Source organism: Drosophila suzukii, chromosome 2L, assembly GCF_043229965.1.
Source record: "Drosophila suzukii chromosome 2L, CBGP_Dsuzu_IsoJpt1.0, whole genome shotgun sequence".
Classification (NCBI taxonomy): Eukaryota; Metazoa; Arthropoda; class Insecta; order Diptera; family Drosophilidae; genus Drosophila; species Drosophila suzukii.
The window spans coordinates 13,270,579-13,292,634 of NC_092080.1; the positions used below are offsets into that span (position 1 = coordinate 13,270,579).

Consider the following 22,056-nt stretch of genomic DNA (forward strand, 5'->3'; position numbering starts at 1 on the left):
TAATAAGGTCAATATTTTCATACTGCAAGCTCATTCCAGAAAGCCCAGTCATTTTAATGGAATTCCAATTTTCCTTACAACGATTTTAGGAAAACCACAAGGGCTGTTAAGGTAGAGGTAAATGGGGAAATGTCAGATGGGGAGCTGCATTTGATAAGTCGTAAAATAGCCTGTAGAGGGGGAAACCGCAATCACAACGCCCCCAGTCTTCGTTTGCTGGTAATACAAACGACAATTACAACTTGCCTTCAGACGAGCGTACAAACAGATGGACCGCAATCGCAGGAGGGGACACAGGATAAAGGATTCGACTGGGGGACGACACTAAAGCGTACTAAAAGCAAATCTGTGCGGTTAAACGCAAGTGTCAGCTGTCATTTTTGTGGAAAGAATTCCGGCAAAAAATTGCCACGGAGCATAAAAAAAGCGCATACAAATACGACCGAGAACCGAGTGGAATATGCCGGGGCAATAATTCTTGGAGCAAGTGTAACAAGAAAATAAGGGCAGTCACAGTGGCAGTGGCAATGGAAATGGAAATGCAGAGCAGGATAGACGTAATGAAAGCCGAACTGCAGCCAAGAGATGTCAGCATGTGCGCTGAAGAGCTATAAAAAAGTCCTGTTCTTCAGTAATGGACCGATGAAAAACCATGGAAAAGAGATACACAAGAAAACTTTTAAAACTCATATTTTTTCCCTTTTTGAAGTACCGAAATATGTTAAGAAAGCGCTAACGTCTGAACAAAAATGGGAATTAATAAAAAGTTATTTAAAAAATATATCAAAGTTTAATGTAGCAATAAGAAAGATAAAATACATTTATATATGTTTTTTTATAAAATAAATTTTTTATATATATTAAAATATAAAATTCAAAGCTTTCTTAGCTACATTTATTTTTTTTCTGTGTAAAAGTAGAGTTGGGAAATGAAGTGCAAAAGAAGTGCGTGTGGCTAAAAAGCCGGGCAAAGAGGGAAAACGGATTTCCATAAGGCCCGAAGATAGATGGCCATTTGTTTTCTTTTTTGAGTCTACCTTAGATTAGTTTGTTCGATAAAAAATAGTTGATAGTCTAAAGGGGAGAATACGAACCGCAAGACAAAGCTGCAGTTAAGTAACAATCTTCCTTAAGCGCATTGCGAAATTGGTAAGGCAAATTGATGACAACTTTTTATGGTAATGGAAAAGTGTGCAATAAATCTGGAGATTTAAGAAATGTCCTCACAATGCCAAAAAATTTTTAATTAAGCCTCATAAAAATTTCGTTCTTGAGTTATTATATTTATACCCGTTACTCGTAGAGTAAAAGGGTATACTAGATTCGTCGGAAAGTATGTAACAGGCAGAAGGAAGCGTTTCCGACCCCATAAAGTATATATATTCTTGATCAGGATCACTAGCCGAGTCGATCTAGCCATGTCCGTCTGTCCGTCTGTCCGTCTGTCCGTCTGTCCGTCTGTCCGTCTGACCGTCTGTCCGTCTGTCCGTCTGTCCGGATGAACGCTGAGATCTCGGAAACTATGAGAGCTAGGCTATTGAGATTTGGCGTGCAGATTCCTGAGCTTCTTACGCAGCGCAAGTTTGTTTCAGTAGACTGCCACGCCCACTCTAACGCCCACAAACCGCCCAAAACTGTGGCTCCCACAGTTTTGATGCTAGTTAGAAAATTTTAACTGAAATGTATTGTTCTCATCAATACCTATCGATTGACCTAAAAAAAATTTGCCACGCCCACTTTAACGCCCACAAACCGCGAAAACCTGTGACGCCCACAATTTTCATGCTAGATAAAAAATTTAAGCTGAAATGTATTGTTCTCATCAATACCTATCGATTGACCCAAAAAAAAGTTTGCCACGCCGACTTTAACGCCGTCAAACCGCGAAAACTTGTGACGCCCACAATTTGGATGCTAGATGAAAAATTTTAACTGAAATGTATTGGTGTCGATTGATCCAAAAATAAATTTGCCACGCCCACTCTAACGCTCATAACGCTTAAATCTGTCTACCGCCGGTAGGTGGCGCATTTTAATTTCGCTTTGCTGCTTGCATATCTCCATTTCCCTTTGAGTAACGGGTATCTGATAGTCGAGGTACTCGACTATAGCGTACTTCCTTGTTTTTTATTTAATCAATTACAATAAAAAGTTTTTATTAAAATCTATTTAGGTCATGCATGAAGTTTGAAATGCTTTTATATTCCTTAAATATGCAAAATTCCTCTAGAAAGGCCACTCTTTTTTTGCAAACTTGTGAAGTAACCAATTTAGCATTAGCGAAGCTTTTGGCCTTAAGTTTCTTGCCATGGGTAAGCCCACCTTAAGCGGCTTCACATGGGAATCTAGTGGACACAACTGCCGGAGACATTTTCAAGAGTATTAGGGACCAAATCCACTGGCTAGCAAATGATCAACCATAGACAAAAGCTGACGTACGACAACAGGCTGCCTTGTGTCCTCGTCCTCGGATAGCAGGATACACTGCCCCACAGCACCCCTCTCCATCCATTCGGCCCTCTCTAATGCCTGCAAATCGCCTGATTATGGGCTTAGAGCCGGGCAGCCACATATATCGCCATGGCCGGACCAGCTGGACAGGCCAGTTGTTGACGGCAAATGGGAAATGGCCAGGAGCACACGAGTGGCTCGGACTCGCTCCTTGGCCATCATGTTGAGTTGTGTTGCTCAGCAGGATTTGCATGGCATTGCAGCGTTCTTTGGCTTTTTGTTTTCAAGCCAGGGCTTTCTTTTTTTCTATCGGAAGACTCCTTGCTGCGACTTGGCGCCAGACCATGTACAAATCTCTGCAGAACATGTGTGCACTGAAATAAAATATAAGTCCCTAAGTCCTATATACCAACGCAAATCATTGTAAGGAACGTAAAAATATCATTTACATTTTTAGGTATAGAAGAAAAATGTATTATATGAATATCTTTTTTAGTAATAAGACTAAACTAGGAATAAATATTTACTTTTTACTTTATGAAGGCATATGCTAATTTACTAAAAACCCACATTTATCGATCAAGCTAGTTCTTATTTTTATGCAATGCATTTTTTATTGTGTAGTATGCATGCAGGCCATTGTGTTTTTCTTTTTGTGTGTGCGCACTAAAATCATAGTCATGTCCATGAATATCCCTAACTGATTACATGCAAGAGAGCTTATAAAAACAAGGACATTGCCTGGCGACAATGACACAACAGCTGCTCGGAATGCAGGCTAATATCCTTGGCCCTGGGTCCTTCCCCTCCTTTTGTTCTTCCTGGGACTTGACTTGACTTGTCTTGACTTGTTCTTGTCTCTGAAATGTTGTGCATTCCAAGGAAACTGCATGGCTTCCTTGAGGCAGTGAAAAAATAAATAACTATGGTTCAGTGGCCAAGATGCCAGAAGGCAGGGTATGTATGAAAAAATCTAAAATAAATGTGTACTTTATCAATCAGTAATGTATATATCGAACATTTCAACTTTAATACAAATACCTATTTAGATAAAAAATCCATGCAAGTACCAGATGGGTAGGCATAAAAAAAAACTAAAATAAATATCCACTTTATCAATGAGTTTTATATATGTGCTATCATACACATCAAACCAATACCGTTTTTTAAAGAAAAAAATACTAAGAATGCAGTTACAAATTTTCAAAAACAGATGTTTCATTAGAACTGATCTATTCATAGGGATTGTTATGTTTTGCATATATTTTAGTACTTTTAAAGGCACAAGAATCGAGTTCTGTCAGGGGCAATTATTTCAATTTGAAGAACAATTAAAATAAATTTCGCATAATTAACTTGGACCCATTAAAGACCACTCGAGAATATCGTCTCGTGTGGCATTGTGGCCAGGACCACTGAATGTGGATCCTACAGTATCGTAGCGCCAAACCAAACCACTTTGCCCACAATTACGCGCTCTTAATGAATGGCAATTGGGCGACCACGACAAGTTGAAAATTATGCCCCGGAATGGCCGATGACAGCGATGGATGTCTGCCATTGACAGGTGGAAGCGGAAGTGGAAGTGCGGCTTGCAATTTTTTCTGCCCCTTGGCTCGTCACTTTAAACGCTCCGCACACGATTACCCACTTTCCCCAAGGATTCTGGATTCTTATGGCACTCAAAGCCATAATGCAGCCAATTAATTATTTGGCCGGGCTTTCGCCGCAGGCCAAGTGACTGACAGCTGGCCATATTATTATTGTTCCCAGAGTGCGGCATATGTCCAGCACCCCGAATTCCGCATCCTTGGCGCACTGCGTGATTTATATTTTTAATATGGATTGCTTTCATTATGCATTTTTCACAATTTTCTCCATCTCTTTCTCTCTGCCCATTGCCCATTGCCCACTGCATTTTCCCTTTGGCCGTGGTCAGTAATTGTAATTTCTGTTGTTTAAAAATTTATGACCATCAATGGGCCCCCGAAGCTGCAGTGCAGTGTGCTAGAGGGATATATATATATATCCAGCCATATATATCTATATACATATCCGCATGCAGTGTGAAGTGGGTGCAAAAGTAGCGCAAAAATAATTGCATTCCCCTTTAGGGGTACGAACAAATTGAAATTGCACATGGGGTAGGTGGATCGGTGGATAGGTGGATACCCGGCATAAAGTCAAGAAAAATATATTAAGTCCAGGTCCAACGAGACAGTTCATTGCGTCGAAAGCGCCACCTTCTCGGGCGAGAAATTTTTCGGCCAGAGAAAATTGTTGATTTCAGCACATGCCTGGTATTAATTAAGAACGGAACCCAGAGATGAACGGAACTGAGCTGGGATAAGAACCAGGCCACAGCGGTCTTAATCCAGTAACTTAATGCTCATGGAAACTATCTGGAACGACGCCCTGTCAAAGTTATTAAGTCCCGAACAGATTTTCTCACCGGATAAGCCGTTGGCAGTTAACATCATTAGACGTTGGCCGGAAACTTTCTCATGGGCAAAATCAAAATAAATAAAATGGCATAATAAAAATTGAAGTGCGCAAAGTTTGCGACGTGGTAACTATGTGTGCAGGGAATTTCCAGCTCAGCTCCTACGAAACTCACAGTTTGGGCAAAAAGTATCGACACACTTAACTACGTGCGACAGGTGAGAATGGAAAAGGAAAAACAAAAATCTCAATAAATTGGCAGTAAGCGCTAAGCAGACAATTACTTGGGGATTAGCGTCATACTTGGGGCCAAACTTGTTAGGGATCGGAAAACGAGCGAGAAACCAAAGTGGTTATGTCCGCTGGGGGAATTATGAAGGTACTTTCACCTACTAAGCTAAAAGAGAAATTATTGAGTACAAGGCAATGGGTATTTGTGCTACTTTCGGTCGCACAAAATATTTCAGCCTTGAAAGGAAGGACAAAACATTATAAATTTAAATTTTATGCCTGACATCAAGCTCTATCCACACATATGGAAGAAATACATTTAATTAAGAGTATTATAAAGATACATCCACCTTCTTAGCCAAAAAAGAAATTATTGAGAACAAGGCAATGGATTTTTGATCTATTTTCGGTTGCACAAAATATTCCAGCCTTGAAAGGAAGGACTTTATTTTCCACAAAATAAATAAAAGCTATCAAAACATTAGCAACTCAAATTGTATGCCTGATATTATGCTCTATTGTATATTTTATCCTGTCCACACATATCCAAGAAATGCATCCAAACATTAAGCTCGGTCGGAAAATCGTATAAAATAAAATGTGTTCGTTCAGTCGATTTATGTCCAAATATCGTTGAGTGCTCCAAAGCCTGTGTGTTCGGCCAAATGAAAAGCATATATTTTATGTTTATCTGCAAGACCTGACCGATATCGTGAAGACAAATCTCTGAAAAGTAATTCAATTATATTTGCAGATACAGTGCACTTGACCATTATAAATGCATTCAAGTAGGAATCAAACAAAGTCCTGGTCTCTCGAGAATCCCCTGTCCAAGTCCTCACCTTTTTATATATTTTCCTGTTTCTTTTGCCCACAGAGGAAGACTATTTTCGCTCTTTATCTTGGCCATGACATGATTTATATGCAGCTACGTTATCTGGTATGCGCACAAGTGGAATATGCGAGTATCAGCTCAAAAAAGGAGCTCAGGTCCTGCAGTGTAGGACCAAGCCAAAAACACAAAGCCTGCCAGCGATTCACCTATCCGCAGACATACTATAAACTTGGCTGCTCTGTGGTCGCATAAACTTTGCGTATGCACAAAGTCCATGTTATTTAAAATATGCATAAATTGGACTTTAAAATTTACCCATCCAGGCAAACAGGCTTATACCTGCGGCGATTGCAGGATGTTCCTATGCATTTTCGAGATATATATATCCCCAGCAAGAGCACGAGACCTGATACACAAGACATCGGTGAGCTCAACATGACTCCGCCTGGAGCAGGCCATTTGTTGTCTTCCATTCTCGAACAGGGTTTAATGAGTTGTCGATGATGTCTGCTACAGAAACTTACGTCTTCAATACAGAAAAGGTTTTGAAAAGAATGATATTTGACTCTCTGTTGGAAAACACTTAGGGTCAAATCAAACAGAGTTAATAAAACTTTAAAAGAGTAGTATATAGTAATGACCTAATTCCTTCTTTAAATTTATAAATATTATTTTACATCACATTTTACATGACTTAAAATAATACACAGAGTTTGTACCTTTTTAAGAGGACAATTGTTTTTAGATAAAATAAGAACAAAAATTTTCTTTACCTCCATTTTCTGTGGTATCCCAATTTAATGTCTCCCCAAAAATTCCTCATCTCCCCATTTTTTGTGGCAGCTTAGAAGAACTTACTTTGGCTGATCAAAAAATCATCTTTCTGGTAATTACGGCTTGCATACCTCAACGTTAACTACTTTTGGGTAATTAAACAAAGCCGGAAAAGTTTATTAATTCTTTTGTCATTCCCTTTTTTGTCCCCACGTCAATTTTGGCCCAGTCGAAGTTATGCTACCCGTTTTTTAAGCCCACTTGCCACCTGTCTCTGCAGTCACGTGTTTTTGGCTGTGGCGCGATAAAAAAGAAATGCCAAAAAGCACACATCCAGCGAACGTGTAATACCAGATTCAAGCATAACTTTCGGGGGGAGCAACACCAACTCAAATACGCAAACAAACAGAGAAAATACCCGAAGGCCTGCAGTTGGGTTATTTTTGTTTTCTTTTTGCTCAGGAGAGATTTTGGCATGTGGCATATGGCGTATATATGCCATATATGGCTAAAGTATATATGTACGTATGACAACGCAAACTTTATGGCAGGTGGGTGGCTGGTTCCTCAGGGTGAAAGGGTTGTGGTGGTGGACATGTCGGATATTTTAACGAGAATAACAAAAGTTTTCTCCGCTCGCTAATCCATTTGCTTGCCCCGCACGCATTAAATGCATTAAGTTTTTCCGCTGAAACTTTCCCCTCAACGGATTTTTTTTTTATAATTGAATTGTATGGCAGCAGGCCCTGTGTTTGTACTTCAAACTACTCGTATTTGCACACTACTTGGCTCGATGTGCCGTCTCGCTTTCGCCCCCTTGCCCTCTCTTTCTCACTCCTTTGCTTTTTCTGTGTCTGTGTTTCATGTGGAAAAATCTAATTACTTGGCTGCTGTTTAACTAACTCCGGGTAGGAGCACTCAGACAGCTTCCGCTACGAACGTGTGTATTTTCTTTGTTTTTATTGCCGGCGAACGTGGCGTATTCGTAATATATATGGCGTATGGATTTTCCCCGGTGATACATTAAGTGCTTATAATTGGAACGAACGAATGAACGGATGCGGCAACTAACTTATGATGTTTACACATGACTTACAAATTGTTTACGTCGTTGGGTCTCTAGCATTATACATTAAGCGCTAAGCAGCCAGAGCCGCCAGAGCCAATGCAACTGACAAACACACTCGGTTGGCTGAGATGTGGTCTTGGTAATGGCCATGGTTTCGAGGATCGGAGCTGCTGCGTCTGGTTCTGGTGCAGCATTCCCTCGGCTTACCTCACCATATTTGTCATGCACTCGAGCACGTCGCCGTTTGCGGCAAGAAAAGGGTGGTGCATGGAAATGGGGCGTGCAAACGCAGCTGCGACTATTAGTGCAACAAGCCGGTGCTTAGTTTGATCTTAAATGATAATCTTAAGGGGGGCTAAAAATAGTTGGAAGCTTGTTATGGATTTATTAAGGGATATCCTATGTATCCCTTGAGCTAGTAAAACAAAGATTTAATCTAAGCAAAGCTTGAAAAATAGGGTTTTAAAGTACATTTTTCAGGTCAATATTACAATTAATTTTAAGTCCCATTAAAAACTAAATAAAATCTATAAAGGTTTACTATTTTGGTTCTAAATAGAGTTGTTAGGTACAAAAATATTTTCAGCATTAATTTACTATTTTTAAAAATGCCTCGTTAAATCAAAACTCATTCAAAAATCTACACATGATAGCTGACACAAATTAGTCAGGAATTTTCCACAAGAACTACAGGAACTTCCCACTGTTTTCCGATCTATTATTAAAGAATATTCATAGTGGCTATTAGCGGCATTTATTCATGCTATGGGAAGCAGGGAATTAAATATGCATGGCCTACACTTATTAAATTCATCCCAACGGGCGTAAATCTTTCGAAATATTTCAAAAACATTTTAAGCCAAATTTAAATTAATTATGGGAGAGTCTCGCTGTGTTTATTTCTGGTTGCCGGGGAAACTCGCAGCAGCTTCGAGCTGGAAAATTAATTACATGCAATAGCAGCACAAAGTGCTCGACTGATGGAGACTTGCTTGCTATTTCGTCCCCAAAATCAACACTCAAAGTAAACTTTGACAAGCAAGAATGGGGAAGGAATGTAGCAAGTAGAAAGAAACGCAGGAAAAAAGCTGGGAATATACACGGGGTGTAGGTGAAAAGTGGAAGGAGCATTGCGTAAAAGTTGTCAAGTGTTCTGTTTACTTTACTTTTATCAACATTAGAAATCAATTAATTTCGTTTTATATGCCAAAGGGAAATCAATGAAAATTACATCAAATGTGCACGAGTTTCTCTTCCGCTTGAGACTTTTATATTGTTGTTTTTCCAAATTATTTCAGCTTCACTAGGACTCACAATCTATGAATAATTTACTCCCCAGTGATGTGGGAGTTTTTGTCTTGTTTTGCAGCCAAAGTTTTCTAATAAATTCGTTTAAATTTGAGTGCCATTCGAGGTTTAACGTGAGGATGAGCTTGGAATTACCAACAATTCAATAACACAAATTGATTTCATTGATGGAGTTCAATCAGTGGCCACCTGCAGGTTTTTTCTACAATTCTCATGACTGTGCAGTCAATTAATTTCCAATAAAAAACGTCACTGGATTATATTGCTTGATTTTCTTTCGCACGAATTGAATGGTAAATAAATGAAATTATTCCAAATCTAAGCTTACCGAACTGATTATTTTTTGTCTGAGTATTCCCAATGGTAATCCGAGCTGGCCGATTGTTTATGCCATGCATTTAATTAAAGCATTTATTTCACTGTCACAGTCACAACCACGAACACTGATATTTATGTAAACATTTACTTTTTTTCCCGTGGCTTTCAATGTTTCAAAAGCCTAAATTATGTAAGCATTCTTTTATATTTTATGACGAGATTAATTTATATTTTGCTATTATTTTAATGCATGCTCAATTAAGCGGCGCCCACACAAACACACAATTGCACAGAGCTATATAATTTTGTACGTATATTTTATATGGGGAGCGTAATACGGAGCACTTTATGCATTTATATCATCGATTTATGGCTATTTGCCGTTTGAAATTTTGCCATTTGCTATTTATTGCATTTTATATGCATTCCGCCATTTTGTTGTCAATAAAATTGCCGCTGCTTCTTGCCATTTGCATTTTGATCAAATTGCTATATATATATTCCCGATTAACATGGATTTGGGTCAAACGAATCTCGATTAAATAAAGTTTTTATCATTGATTTAATAAGCATATGTTATTCTTTTTCACTTTATCTAATTAGGATTAATTTGAATCAGTTGCTCTGCATTCATTGGAAATTATGAATTATGCACAGATGTATTAAAAACTTTGTTTCATCGCTGTAAACGTTTTATATTTCGATTTTTATTTTGATATCGTTGAGTCTTTCTGTTTTTGTGTCATCCAATTTTTTCTTTTGATCGTTTAATACGGAATTTATTGTGGCTATTCGTATGGTAATTTATTGGATACCATTGAAAAACACACACCTCTAGTAATTTACAAAAAATCTGCTTGTATTCTGGGTTTTATGGTAGTATATATTTCTTTGTTTGATTTATATATTTTTTAAACGTTAGTTGTTGGTTTGTGTGTTGGTTTACAAAAACTATACTTATGCTTTTTATGCTTTCGTTAGATAAAAACCATTCGACAAACTTTGTATGTTGTATCGACTGCTTTGATTTTCACTGCATTAACTTTTATATTTACTTTGATTTTAATGGGCTTTAAGCTTGATTTTAATTTTGATTATTGATGGAAGTTAATTTGATTTTTGTGCTTTTTGTTGTGGTTTATTTGTTCCTTTTTTTGGACACACCTTAGGCTAATTAGCAGTTGGCTCCACCACCTTTTTGATATTTAAAATGGTGCCCCCAACAAACACACACTTCCCCGGCCCTTTTGGCTCAGCTCGGCCTCAACTTGACGTGGATTCGACTGACAGGTCTGTCAATTATGGACACTCGACTTAGCAGCAATTGCGGAAAAATCAAACAGAAAATGTGCCGGTAAATCACGACGAATTCACGAGATTTTCTGCGAGGGATGCGAAGGATTCGCCTGACGAAAGCTGAGGATACTGTGTGTAGTGCTCGGTAACAGCAACGCCGCTTGACTGACTTTTCTGGGATGCTGCTGTCGTTGGCCATTCCGAATAATTTCTTGGTCAATGTTAACAGAGCGACCCGAAGTTCGAATTGTTTGTGGATCGCAATGGGAAGTGCGCATGTCCTGCACATTCCTCTCTCTCTACACATTTTTTTCTATTCGGCTGACACACTTTTTGGCATTCACATTGCTGTAGGTTAGTGCCTCGTCGTCGCCTTAAAGCCAGTACTTCGAAGGCTCAAGCCCTGCGTTACTTAATATGCCAGCCACCTTTGGCTCCAGACTCATTTCATGCTGTGGGTCTGGACTTAGCATGGCATAAATGATTTATTTGGTGTTGCCGCAAGTTTTCATTCATCTTTAATTCTCGGACCCATTCCCTTAGGCCCCCCCGAAAACCCGGCATGCACACACGTCTCGCCACATTAAACTGCAGGTCAGTGTGATTTGGCCATTTGTCTGGGCATTTCTCGCCTTTCGAGGGCAAGGGTTAGGGTTCGCAGCTAGGAACTGGATGGGGTATGGTAAGGGGTTCCCTTCGGACAGCTGCAAATTCATTTATGTTAATTTCGCTTGGTTAGACTTCTTGGCCGCAAAAACCAGTGTCGGTTTCGGACCGGCAGACACATTAACCACGGCCCCCGTGTTGGCCTGCTTTATGTACTCCCGTCTGTCAACACACAACGTTGCGTATGCGTTATTTTAATGAGGTTTTTCTTGGGCCATGAGGATTAGTTTTATGATTGGGCATATTAGTCAGGATCCTTTGAGAGTGTTTGTCTGCACCATCAAATGCTTAATTATGCGTACATCGTATTTCATCCGAGCATCAAATATTTAGCAGTTCCAATTGGGAGGACAAGTTGGACTAAGGAAACTGATGTGATTACGGTTTGGAAAGCACAAGTTGAAGTCTTCATTATCATGGCTTGTCGGGTAGATAAAAACATATTTATAAAAGTACAATTAAGAGAAAAACAGTCAGTATAACAATTATGATTGTATTTATCCCCAATCAACCAGATCTTACCATCTCTTAGGTAACAATCTTTAGCTAGTCATTTAAAAAGATATAGCTGTGTTGCCATGCCAATAAAATTTGTGTTCCTAAATAGAAGAGTTATTCCTCATTAGCTGAAAGCAGCTTAGTGAAACTCATTCGGATCCCCTTCGCCTTGGTCCACTAAATAGCACGCAATCAGGACGCCAGCAGTCCGCTGAAATGCGCATTCATAACTCAAAATGGCAAACTAATTTACGCCAGACTTATTATCTCCCCGGCGGGGCAACGTGTTGCCTAGTCCGCCCGAGGACCTCACACAATACCCCGAGATCCTTTGGAACGGTAGTCACATGGGCCTGGGAACAAATACATTATGGTGGGAGTCATGGGAGGATCCTGAAAGTGGAGGGGCTTTTGGGACTAAGGGGCGGTAATACCAGAATAGCACGTGTGCGCCAAATGCATTCACCTCGCGATGAACACAGACACTCACAAGGACAGACATCGAGACACGGCTGCAGATACAGATACAGATACAGATACAGATACAAATACCCATACGGGGACAGAACCTATGGCATTCTGCATTTATATTTGTTATGCGATTGCATGCGCCTGCTAAAGAGGCGTGGCAGGCGACAATACTTGCCAGAAAGGCGAACAAGTCCCAAAAGACTCTGATGAAGGTGACATACTCTCACCGTTGCTTTCCATTCTAAAAATAGATTTGAATAATAACAATGTGCATCTTTTTAAGGAAGATCCAGTATCTTTAGATGAAAATGAAAGTCCATTACAATTTTAAGGATATTTCCTATTTATAATATGTGTAGTTTGAAGAACACAAATGGATATTCTAATAGTATTTAAAAATATGCATTTATGTATTCCTTAGTTTTGAAGCTTAAGAATTGGTAAGCTTTTTGTTTTCTTTTTAAATTCGTAACTAATATATAATATAATAATAATAATATGTATAATATATATAAAATTGAAATACTCAGAGCATTGAAGTGGCCTATGTGTGGGGTATAGACAGTATAAGCTTTGTTAACCACTGTCATTAATTTAGATCTTTTAGAATATGCAAATGCTGAGCTTGTCTGAGGATAACATCTACTTCGCAGCTTCTTTGCATTTTATGAACATTTTAAGATGCTTATTTTATCCATATGCTTGGAGGACTAGGATATCTAGGATCCCCGTCCTCAGAGTGGCGAAAATAGCTGCTGCTGCAGTCGAGGAGCCAGAAATCGCATTCACCTGCCCCGTTTGCCAGGTGTTCGTGCAGGTGTTTTGTCATTTTGGCGCCGCAGACGCCAGTGGGACGAGCTCCACTTAGAAAGATAAGGTTCATACCCGCCAGACTCATTCTCCAGGCTCCGGGCTCTTGGCTTTATTTACACTTGAGCGAATTGTTGCGCATTTTCGAGGCTGCGATGTGGACTGGTGGACTAGTGGACTTGCAGACTGGCAGACTGGAAGACCGGGAGACTTGCAGACTTGGAGCCACGCAAATGAGTGTTTTGGGTGCCAGGCAACAATGAGTAACACGTTGGGCCAAAACAATACAGACGAATACAACGGAGACAACGACATCGCACCCGTTGTTTTGATGGAAAGGTAAAAACATCTGGGGCTGCACCAAATGAGTTGCCATTTGATTTTCAATGGCATGTGTCTGCTGCCAAGTCTGTGACATGTCGCGTGATTTGAATTGAAGATGCTATCGCAAATGTGCATTAATTTGTCAGGGCTTTGGCAAATGTGCATGCTAAACCCGAATTTGTCAGTCAAATGCGTGAATAATGAGTGAGTGAGTGGATTGGACTGGAGTGCCATATTCGTTTGGTGATTGCGAATTGTATCTGGCCGGGTGATAAGTGAGGGGCTTTGTGTGACACATGAGATTCTTGAAAGACTTTGATGAGAGATCAAAGGAGACTGTTCGAAATAGAGGTTTTAAATAAATATGATACATTTTGCTGATATTGACAGACTGTGAAAACGTCGGCTTATTATAAATTTCATTTGAAGAAAATAAACATTCAAACATACTTAAGTATTGTTGTTTATTATTAAATATATTGAACAGAACATTATTTTGAAGAACACTTTAAGAATTTAAGAAAAGTTATTTTCCTTTCAAAAATTCGAAAAACATTGTTATCCTCATTATGAAAAAAGGACATTTTACTTAAAACCCTTTTTATTATTCTTATCAAATTTATGAAACTAATCCATTTAATTTATAAAACAGAACATTAAGTTTAATGTATATTTTGATACGGTTTTCTCCATACATTTTTAATGTTCAATTATATTTTGTTATAATAAAATTCTAAAATTTAAAAAATCCCAAATAATTTCCATCCTTATTATAAAACATGCTCGTCTTACTGAAATATTACTTTTTTCCCGCATATCATTATCAGCTGCGCTGCGTACTAAAAACGCAAGTTTATGACCTGTAAAAGTTCTATCAGGTCTTCCCTTTTCGCCCATTATCTAATTTTTATTTTCAATTTTTCTCTTGCCCTTTAATTCCTGAAAATGTTCCTTCTGCACTTGAGCAGGCAATAAAAATATTTTAATGCAACATTTTTTGTTTTCCTTGTTTTCCGCCACTCGAATCCTTGCTCTTTACGGTTGGCCATTAAAAGGGCTGCCAAGCACGTGAACGAAAAAGAAGAAACCCCACAAAAAACCCACACAATATATCAAAAAGGTACAACAACGATGGTCGAAAAATCTCAAATTTTTGGAAATTCCCTGCTGGTGAAGTTTTCAGTTCGACCGGACCCTGGCCAGCCGTGGAGCAAACGTAAATGGCGAACGTGGCCATAAACTAATTGAATATTTTAGGGCATTATCTATGCCATTTATTGTTTGAGTTTCGCCTGGCTGGGTTTCATTTGCAGCTGTGAGCCCGGAAAAGGACGAGATGCCCCTGCCCCATAGCGAAATCAGCGCTGGCTCCTGATTTTATTTATTTATTTATTCGCCGCCTCCCTCTTTTTACTACTTTTGGCCCGCTTTAGTTCCGTTCCATGTCGTTTCATGCTGCCGGTAATCTGTTTGAATTTCGTTACTCCTCGTGTATAATTTTTTTCCGCCACACATTTGGCCCGCCCCCAATGATATGATACCACCCTGCTTTCCTTTTTCCTTTATTCCCTTCCGCTTTCATCTATTAAGCTTTCATCATCTGGTAAAAAGACTTTAGTCACCTTGCTCCCTTTTTATATGTGCTTGTCTTTCACAGGACTTGATGTTTCGGCCCTATTTGATTTTATTTTGGCATAAATCCATTTGATTCCCTTAGGATACTTTTAATGTCTGTTTTGGGATTAGATTCACCAAACAAGCTGCTTAGTAAATTGGATTATCATTTAAGTATTGTCTAATTTCATTACTCAATCTGATTAAAATCGTAAAATAAATAAAGTGTTCAATATTCATACAAATTAGGAATGTCACTAATGAACAATAAAATGATTAATGTAAATAATTAATATATCGATTATGCAAAAGTTATTTACTCTTAGTATTCATCAGATAAACTGATTATAAATTAATTTTATACATTTTTAAGTCATTAATAATGTTGGACTTTCAGTTGGTCACACATACCAAGCATGTTTTCAAAGAGTATAAAAACAAAATCTTAAAAAATACCGTGAAAATTCCTCCAAATCCGAAATGTAAACAAGAAATCATTTAAAGCAATTTTCTTTAACTGGCTTGTCATTGCCAAGCGGAAAAAAGTGGTCGAATGACATTGCAAAAGGCTCAAAGCGTTTGGACCGGGCCAACTGGGGATGGCAAGGGACAAATGTTGCTGCAACTTTGCGCGGAATGATAAAAATGGCAAAGGCTGCTGTTCGGGCCAATGGAGCAGTGGCAGTGGCAGTGGCAGGGGAAAAAATTGGCCAACTGAAAGGCACGAAAATCAGTGGGCAAGGGTTTTTTGTTGCCGTCCCAGGGCAAGTTCCCAAAAAGCAGCGCCAAAAATTGTGCTACAAAAATTGCATTTAAGGTATGCAATAAAATGCCATGCATACATTTTGCTCCTGCTGCGCTTTTTACACTCGGGCTGCGAACAAAGGGTCCTGGCCCAGTGAAAAAGGAGGAAAAAGTCCATTGAGGCACAAAATAAGATTATTAACATTGTTAAAGCGAACGAGAGCAGGAAGCTTGGGGTCCGGGACTTTCGACTCGGATGGCCAAATAGGCAAGCCTTCTGATGATTGGCTTTAGCCAGGACAACAAGCGGATGCTTTTTTTTACCATCATCTTGTTATTCTGTGCGGTTGTGGATCGTCTTCTACACCAAAATGCGGAAACTGTAAACTACAAAAAATTTATTTAAGGAAGCTTTCAACAGCCGCACTAGGAGTAACAACAACAACTGCGCTGGGAAAAGTAAAAATGGCAAACAATTTAAGAAAACCATTTGTTGGCTAAGCCCTGAGGGTGGCCAAAAAGAAATGATACAGTGCTTATGAAGGAGCTGAGAAGTTTATATACCCTTGTGAATTTTTTTTTTATTATAAAAGAGAACCAAAGTACCATTAAATAAACGTTAAAAATTAATTGTATTTATAAACCTTTTCTTAGTAAAATTCTAAACTGTTCAAAAAAATTTTATTACAACACTGGTTGTGCAGCGAAATAATGATTAAGGATAAAGAAATTATATTGAGAGCATAATATAGAATATTTGAGAATAATTCATATTTAGCAACATTCATAGACTAAAATAACTACAGAAATGTAAGCTACATTTATGATGTTAAAGATTTTTAAGAATAGAAGTATGTATTTAGAAACTTTTACGGAACCAAACATTTCTAAAGTATAGAAGTGTAACTTGAGAAGTTAAAATACTTCTTCTTAGAGTATACCTCGCAACCAGCCTCCTATAAAATTGGAAAGGGTGAGGCAAGAAAATGGCAAACTAATAACATTTTGGGGCAACACCAAGAGTTGACTTTCGGTCCTGGTTTTGGTCTAGTCCTGGTTTTGCTCCTGTTCCTAGGACTGAGTCTCTGGGCCTGAGCCTGAGCCTGAGCCGGGGCAACTGATAACTTCCGGCCAGCAACAACATCATAAACAGCCACTTGGCACAATGAAATGGCTTTCTCTTGCCCTTTCTCCCAACTCCTGGCCACTTCTTCTTCTTCTTTTCCGGCCATAGGACTCGACTTGGTCTATGCAAAAGCTGCCAAGATGATGGATAGAATGGCGAAAGGCTTGCACTGGCCAGTTTTGATGATGCCTCGCTGGCTGCTCTTTTTGCTACTATAAATTGTAAGGGAGCCGGGCGAAAGACATATGTCTAAGTAGTATCATCTTTGTGCATGTACCTTTAAATCTTCTGGTTTTACGCTCAATATGCTCGAGTTTTCCACCCATTCCCTTCCGTTTTACCCCATTGTCATGGCCTCGAACAGGGTTCATTTGTTAGTGTCGCCGTTGCACTTGGCTGCGGCTTCCCCGTACTTAGGATAAGTCCTACATATCCTTTTAGCAGGAGATCCTGTGCCCCACACTCAAGCACTCACACATACACACTCCATCTAACTTGGTTGGCAGGGCCACATCATCTGTTCAACTAAGCCCACAAGGACTCAGTGATTTAGCCAGTTTGCAGGGGCTGCTTAATTATTTTAGACCATTAATTCTAATCTCGTCATTGAGTGGATTGTGCTGGTTTTATATTGATTTTAAAGGTGCTCTTAAAGCTTATCTACCATTTATATGGTTTCGTTTAATATGAATACTATAAGATAAATTTCAAGGAAAAACTAATCTTATTTGAATATTGATGCTTGCTTGGTTTCAATTATTAAACAATTTAATTAACACTTTAACGAGCAATTATACCCCTTTTTGAATGTTGTAAACTGAAAAAACCTCGACTTTTTTGCCCAGTTTTACACAGTTGACCATCACTTCTGGCTCTTAAGTTCTTTGAGTCCTTTGAGCTTCCCTTTGAGCTGTTGAGGACGCCTTTGCTCCGGCTCTTGTATCCAATTTGTATCGAATGTATCTGCTGGTTACACATTGAAATCCAATTAATGTAAATAAATACAAGAAACAAGCCATCAGAAAGAGGAAATAAGGCAAACAAGCGAGTGAGTGCGTGGTTTCTTTTATTTAAAAATTGTTTGTTGATGTCAAAGGAGGGTAATGCGAAATAGCGAGGGGGCAACTTCAGCTGGGACCACATATGTGTGCCCTCAATGCAATTAACGTTACATTTGTGCGGCGTCCACTTTTGGGCCAGAGTTTTATTTCCCCCACTGTATCTTCTGGCCCTGTTTGCTAATGCTTAAGCCAAGTAAAGCACGTTAATCTGTTGCAATGTGGCCAACACACTCCCCCACTAATACAATTTGCTTGGCCATTTCATTTGCTTTTTTCCGGCTCCTTTGTTGCTTTTCCTTTTTTTTGCCATCTTGCTTTTCCTTTGCACATTTGACAGGACGAATGGCAGCAGAAAACGGCAGCCGTTAAGCAGTTTCGCCTCGTTTTTCATTGCAGCGCAAGATTTGTTTGTTCCCCTACACTCAGACATTGGATGTTTGCCCTTGTTTCCCGGGAAAGTGAGTTTTTATGCCAAGAAGTCTACGCATATGTGCGTTTGAAGTTGATTCCCGGAGTAGCAAAAATTTGACTACTTCATTTTGTTTACTTGGATCTACTTATTTCTATGGAATTTTTAGCCAAATGCACTCAAGAAATATATACCATCTGGCTTAACTTAAATGATGGAAAATATTACCTAAAACAGTTGCCCTACGCGTATATTTTAGATCATATTATCTAATATTACCTAAAATTTAATATATTTCCTTAAGTATTAAAATGGAGGGACAAGTTAATTTTGTAGGCTATAGCTGACAACAGTCTTTTTGAACATTAGTTTAGGTTCTCTCTTAAAATTTATATATTTTAGGATTAAAAGCTAATTTTAATTTACCAAGAAAAAAAAAAGTACTAAAAATGTTTAAAAAATTAACTAAACCATTTTTATTTCTCAGGAAAAAAGTGCACTGTTTGAGCATTGGTTAAGGGATTTTTTGTGAGTTTTGGCCAGGTCTTTTATTTCTTTGTACGTAAAGCTTCGTCAAACTTGGTTGTATAATATTTACAAAAAATTTCCATAACTGAAGAGTATTCCCGAGTCGTTGACTTGGTTATTTTCCGTGATTTTCTTGTTTTTTGTTCGCTTTCTCGGCTGGCAAGTGAAATTGCTAACGGAATTAGCGCACCATCAGCCATGCAATGTTGCCTCTGGTTTCTGTTCCAGTTTCTGTTTCTGCTCGGCATCCAGACTGATATTTCTGTGTCGGATTCTGGTCCTGATTCGGATCCCGATTCCACTCCAGCTGGAGTGTCCTGTCCGTGTTTGGTCTTCTGGAGTTGCCATGGCCATCCTTGTGCCTCACTTTTTTTTGTTCTATTTTTGCTTTGTTTATCTCACGTTGGTCGTGCCGCTATTCCTTACAATTTCATTTGGCTGTACGGCTATATTTTATCTCTCCTTGATCCTTGGGGCGCGGGGCTTTAAAATCTTCATGCATATTTAAATGTTATGTGGCCATTGGCCAATGTGCTTCTCTAAGAGCACCAGCGATATGTGCAGATGGCATAATTGATTAGATGTGAAGTGCTTATAAGCGATGTGGTTGCTTTTGTGGATTTTCATCCGCGGCTGGTGGTGGTGCGATGTGGTTTGAGGGTCTAAAAAAGCCATGGCAATTGTTGGGCGCCATGTTGGATTAAAAGGCGCTTTAAACAGCAGCTGAGTTTGAGGATTTCTCGCTGCCTGTCAGGCTGAGTGGTCTTTACTGGCGACAGGCTTCTGCAAATGGAATTTTTTCTGATACCCTGGACTTACAAACCTGTCAAATTGCTTTTAAACGGGTGTGTTGGTATTAAATACAAGGTCTTTTCATTTATTTAAATTATTAATATTAAGTATATGTAGGTATCTTTTGGAACTTTTGCAAGACTTTATTTTATTTTAATATTTTTTATGTGTTTTTAAATTTTGGAATGTTTTTCAGCAATGTTTTCTTTTTGTTTCCTTTAAATTTTCAATCAAAATATTTATTTTTATTAACATGGTTCTTGACTAATAGTGATTTATTATTTTATAAAGTAATATATTTATTTCCTTGAAAGTCTTAGGTATCCATTTATTTTTATATTCTTTTTTAATTGTCCAATTCCCAGGTTTTTGGGTATATTCCAGTCCTCTCTACTTTCGACTGGTCCTGTCTTATTTCTCGCGTTTGCTTTGAGTTGGCATCACATCCCGCGAACTGTTTGTCATTTTGCTGTGGCATGACACAAGGAAAGCGACACCAAGGACATCCGAAATGGTTTTCCAAGCCGATCCTGGCCCATCCCAATCGCCATCCCTATACCATATGAGGCAAGTGAGCGACAGGACATTCCTTCGCCATGGCTACCCCCCAACCACCCGAATGTCCAGCTTTAGTTTGAGCCGAGCTGCTTGTTATGCACGCGCTGATGAAAGACGGGTTCCATTTTTTCCCACTGGCTCCCTGGCTGATGTTTTGTTTTGGGCCTGGCTCTGGCTTACAACAATGTTGGTTTGTAGTTTCTGGCTACCCGATGTTGTTGGCAATCAAAAGCGTGTTTGGCCAACAGCTGGCATGCGCCATTCATTCATTGTGCCAGAGCAGGAGGACAGGCGAGTGCAATCATTTTTATTAATTTTACCCAAAAGGGAATTTATGTGGCCGGCCGAACTCGGGGTTGTCCGCTCGGTCATTAGTTATGTGGCCAACAGGAACCGGAGCTCATAAAAGTCCTGGCCACCGGGGCGTATACATATATGCAGATCGCTCTCTGCACTAATTGGATATTTTAATTACATTGGGCAATAAACGAAGTCGAAGCACCCACCAAAATGGCCAAATAATAACTGCTCAAATACGCATAGGAACGCCAGAGAGCACTAGATGTGATCTACTAAAGTTTCCTTTCACTGCGAAAAATTACTCGATAGCAAGTTCAAAACTGTTATCAATCTTAAAAATACTTTTGTACATTTAATAATAATAAACACTGAACTCGCAAATGTGTCCTTTTATTACACTTTCAGAAGGATCGGGAGTTTAAATATAAAGGAGATATATTTATTTTAATAATATCGTGAGGCTATAATTATCACGTTTAAAAAGTTTTTATATCAGAACATTTTAAAAAGGACTTTAAATAATCATACAGAATATAAAAAAACGATTTAAGCAATTTTAAAGAAAAGTTTTTCAATATGAGAGAGTTAAAGCTTGCAAAGATTTAAAACCACAGTCCCAAAACCTAAAGATTAAATTTGATATTAACACCTCTCTTGTAAATTTAAGTGTGAACCATTTTGAATGTATTTTTATCTGTAAGTCGAAGCGTTTATTTTCCCTCAGTGAAATATCCGCCATGTAATTTGTTTGCATAATAACAGTTTGCCATCATCGCATTGCCATTGTTGCTGTCGTGGGTGATGGTTGTTGCCGGCTCATCTGTCTGCATATTTCAAGAGCTCCTCAGCTGCTCGAATTCACAGGACACCGCCATCACCACACAGGGAAAAGGACCAGAAAAGGAGCAGACATAACTGCCGGCGAAGGAAAGCCGAAGATTGATTGCCTTATGAATGCGAATGGATATGCATATAAAATGAAATCTAGAAATATAACTCTAGAATATATCATAGCCGGATGCCACGACCAAACCAAGCTGGAAATCTGTTTATATTTGGATTTATTCTAGAGTCAAAATGTTGTCAAATATAAACATACCCCTTGAAAGGCATTTTCAGCGTCTCGTCCTGTGACGTTTTGCAGTGCTGAATTGTTCAAATGGCGGCCAAATAGCACCACCCAACCACCAACACCACCGGCGACAGCAAATGCACATTAAAAAGCAACAATAACGAGCTGGTTGGAGCAAAAAAAAAATAAGAAAAGCAAGATGAAAACAACCAAAGGCAAAGATATACCAGCAATGGAGCATATTCTTTGTTGTTACCAGAAAAAAATGCCGGGAACATAGTCGTTAAAACCAAATGTGCTGATTTCCTTAGTGCTCTCCGGTCTCTTTGGCCCTTCGTCTATATAGTGTTGCTATAATT

General features: G+C 38.9%; 1 protein-coding gene across 1 annotated transcript; it reads right to left on the reverse strand.

Moving 5' to 3' along the window:
* Positions 1-21,335: 21,335 nt before the first annotated feature.
* Positions 21,336-21,455, reverse strand: LOC108013365 (uncharacterized). Its single transcript, XM_017079230.2, has one exon. The coding sequence runs from the start codon at positions 21,453-21,455 to the stop codon at positions 21,336-21,338; it is 120 nt and encodes a 39-aa protein (XP_016934719.2).
* Between the last annotated feature and the right edge of the window lie 601 nt (positions 21,456-22,056).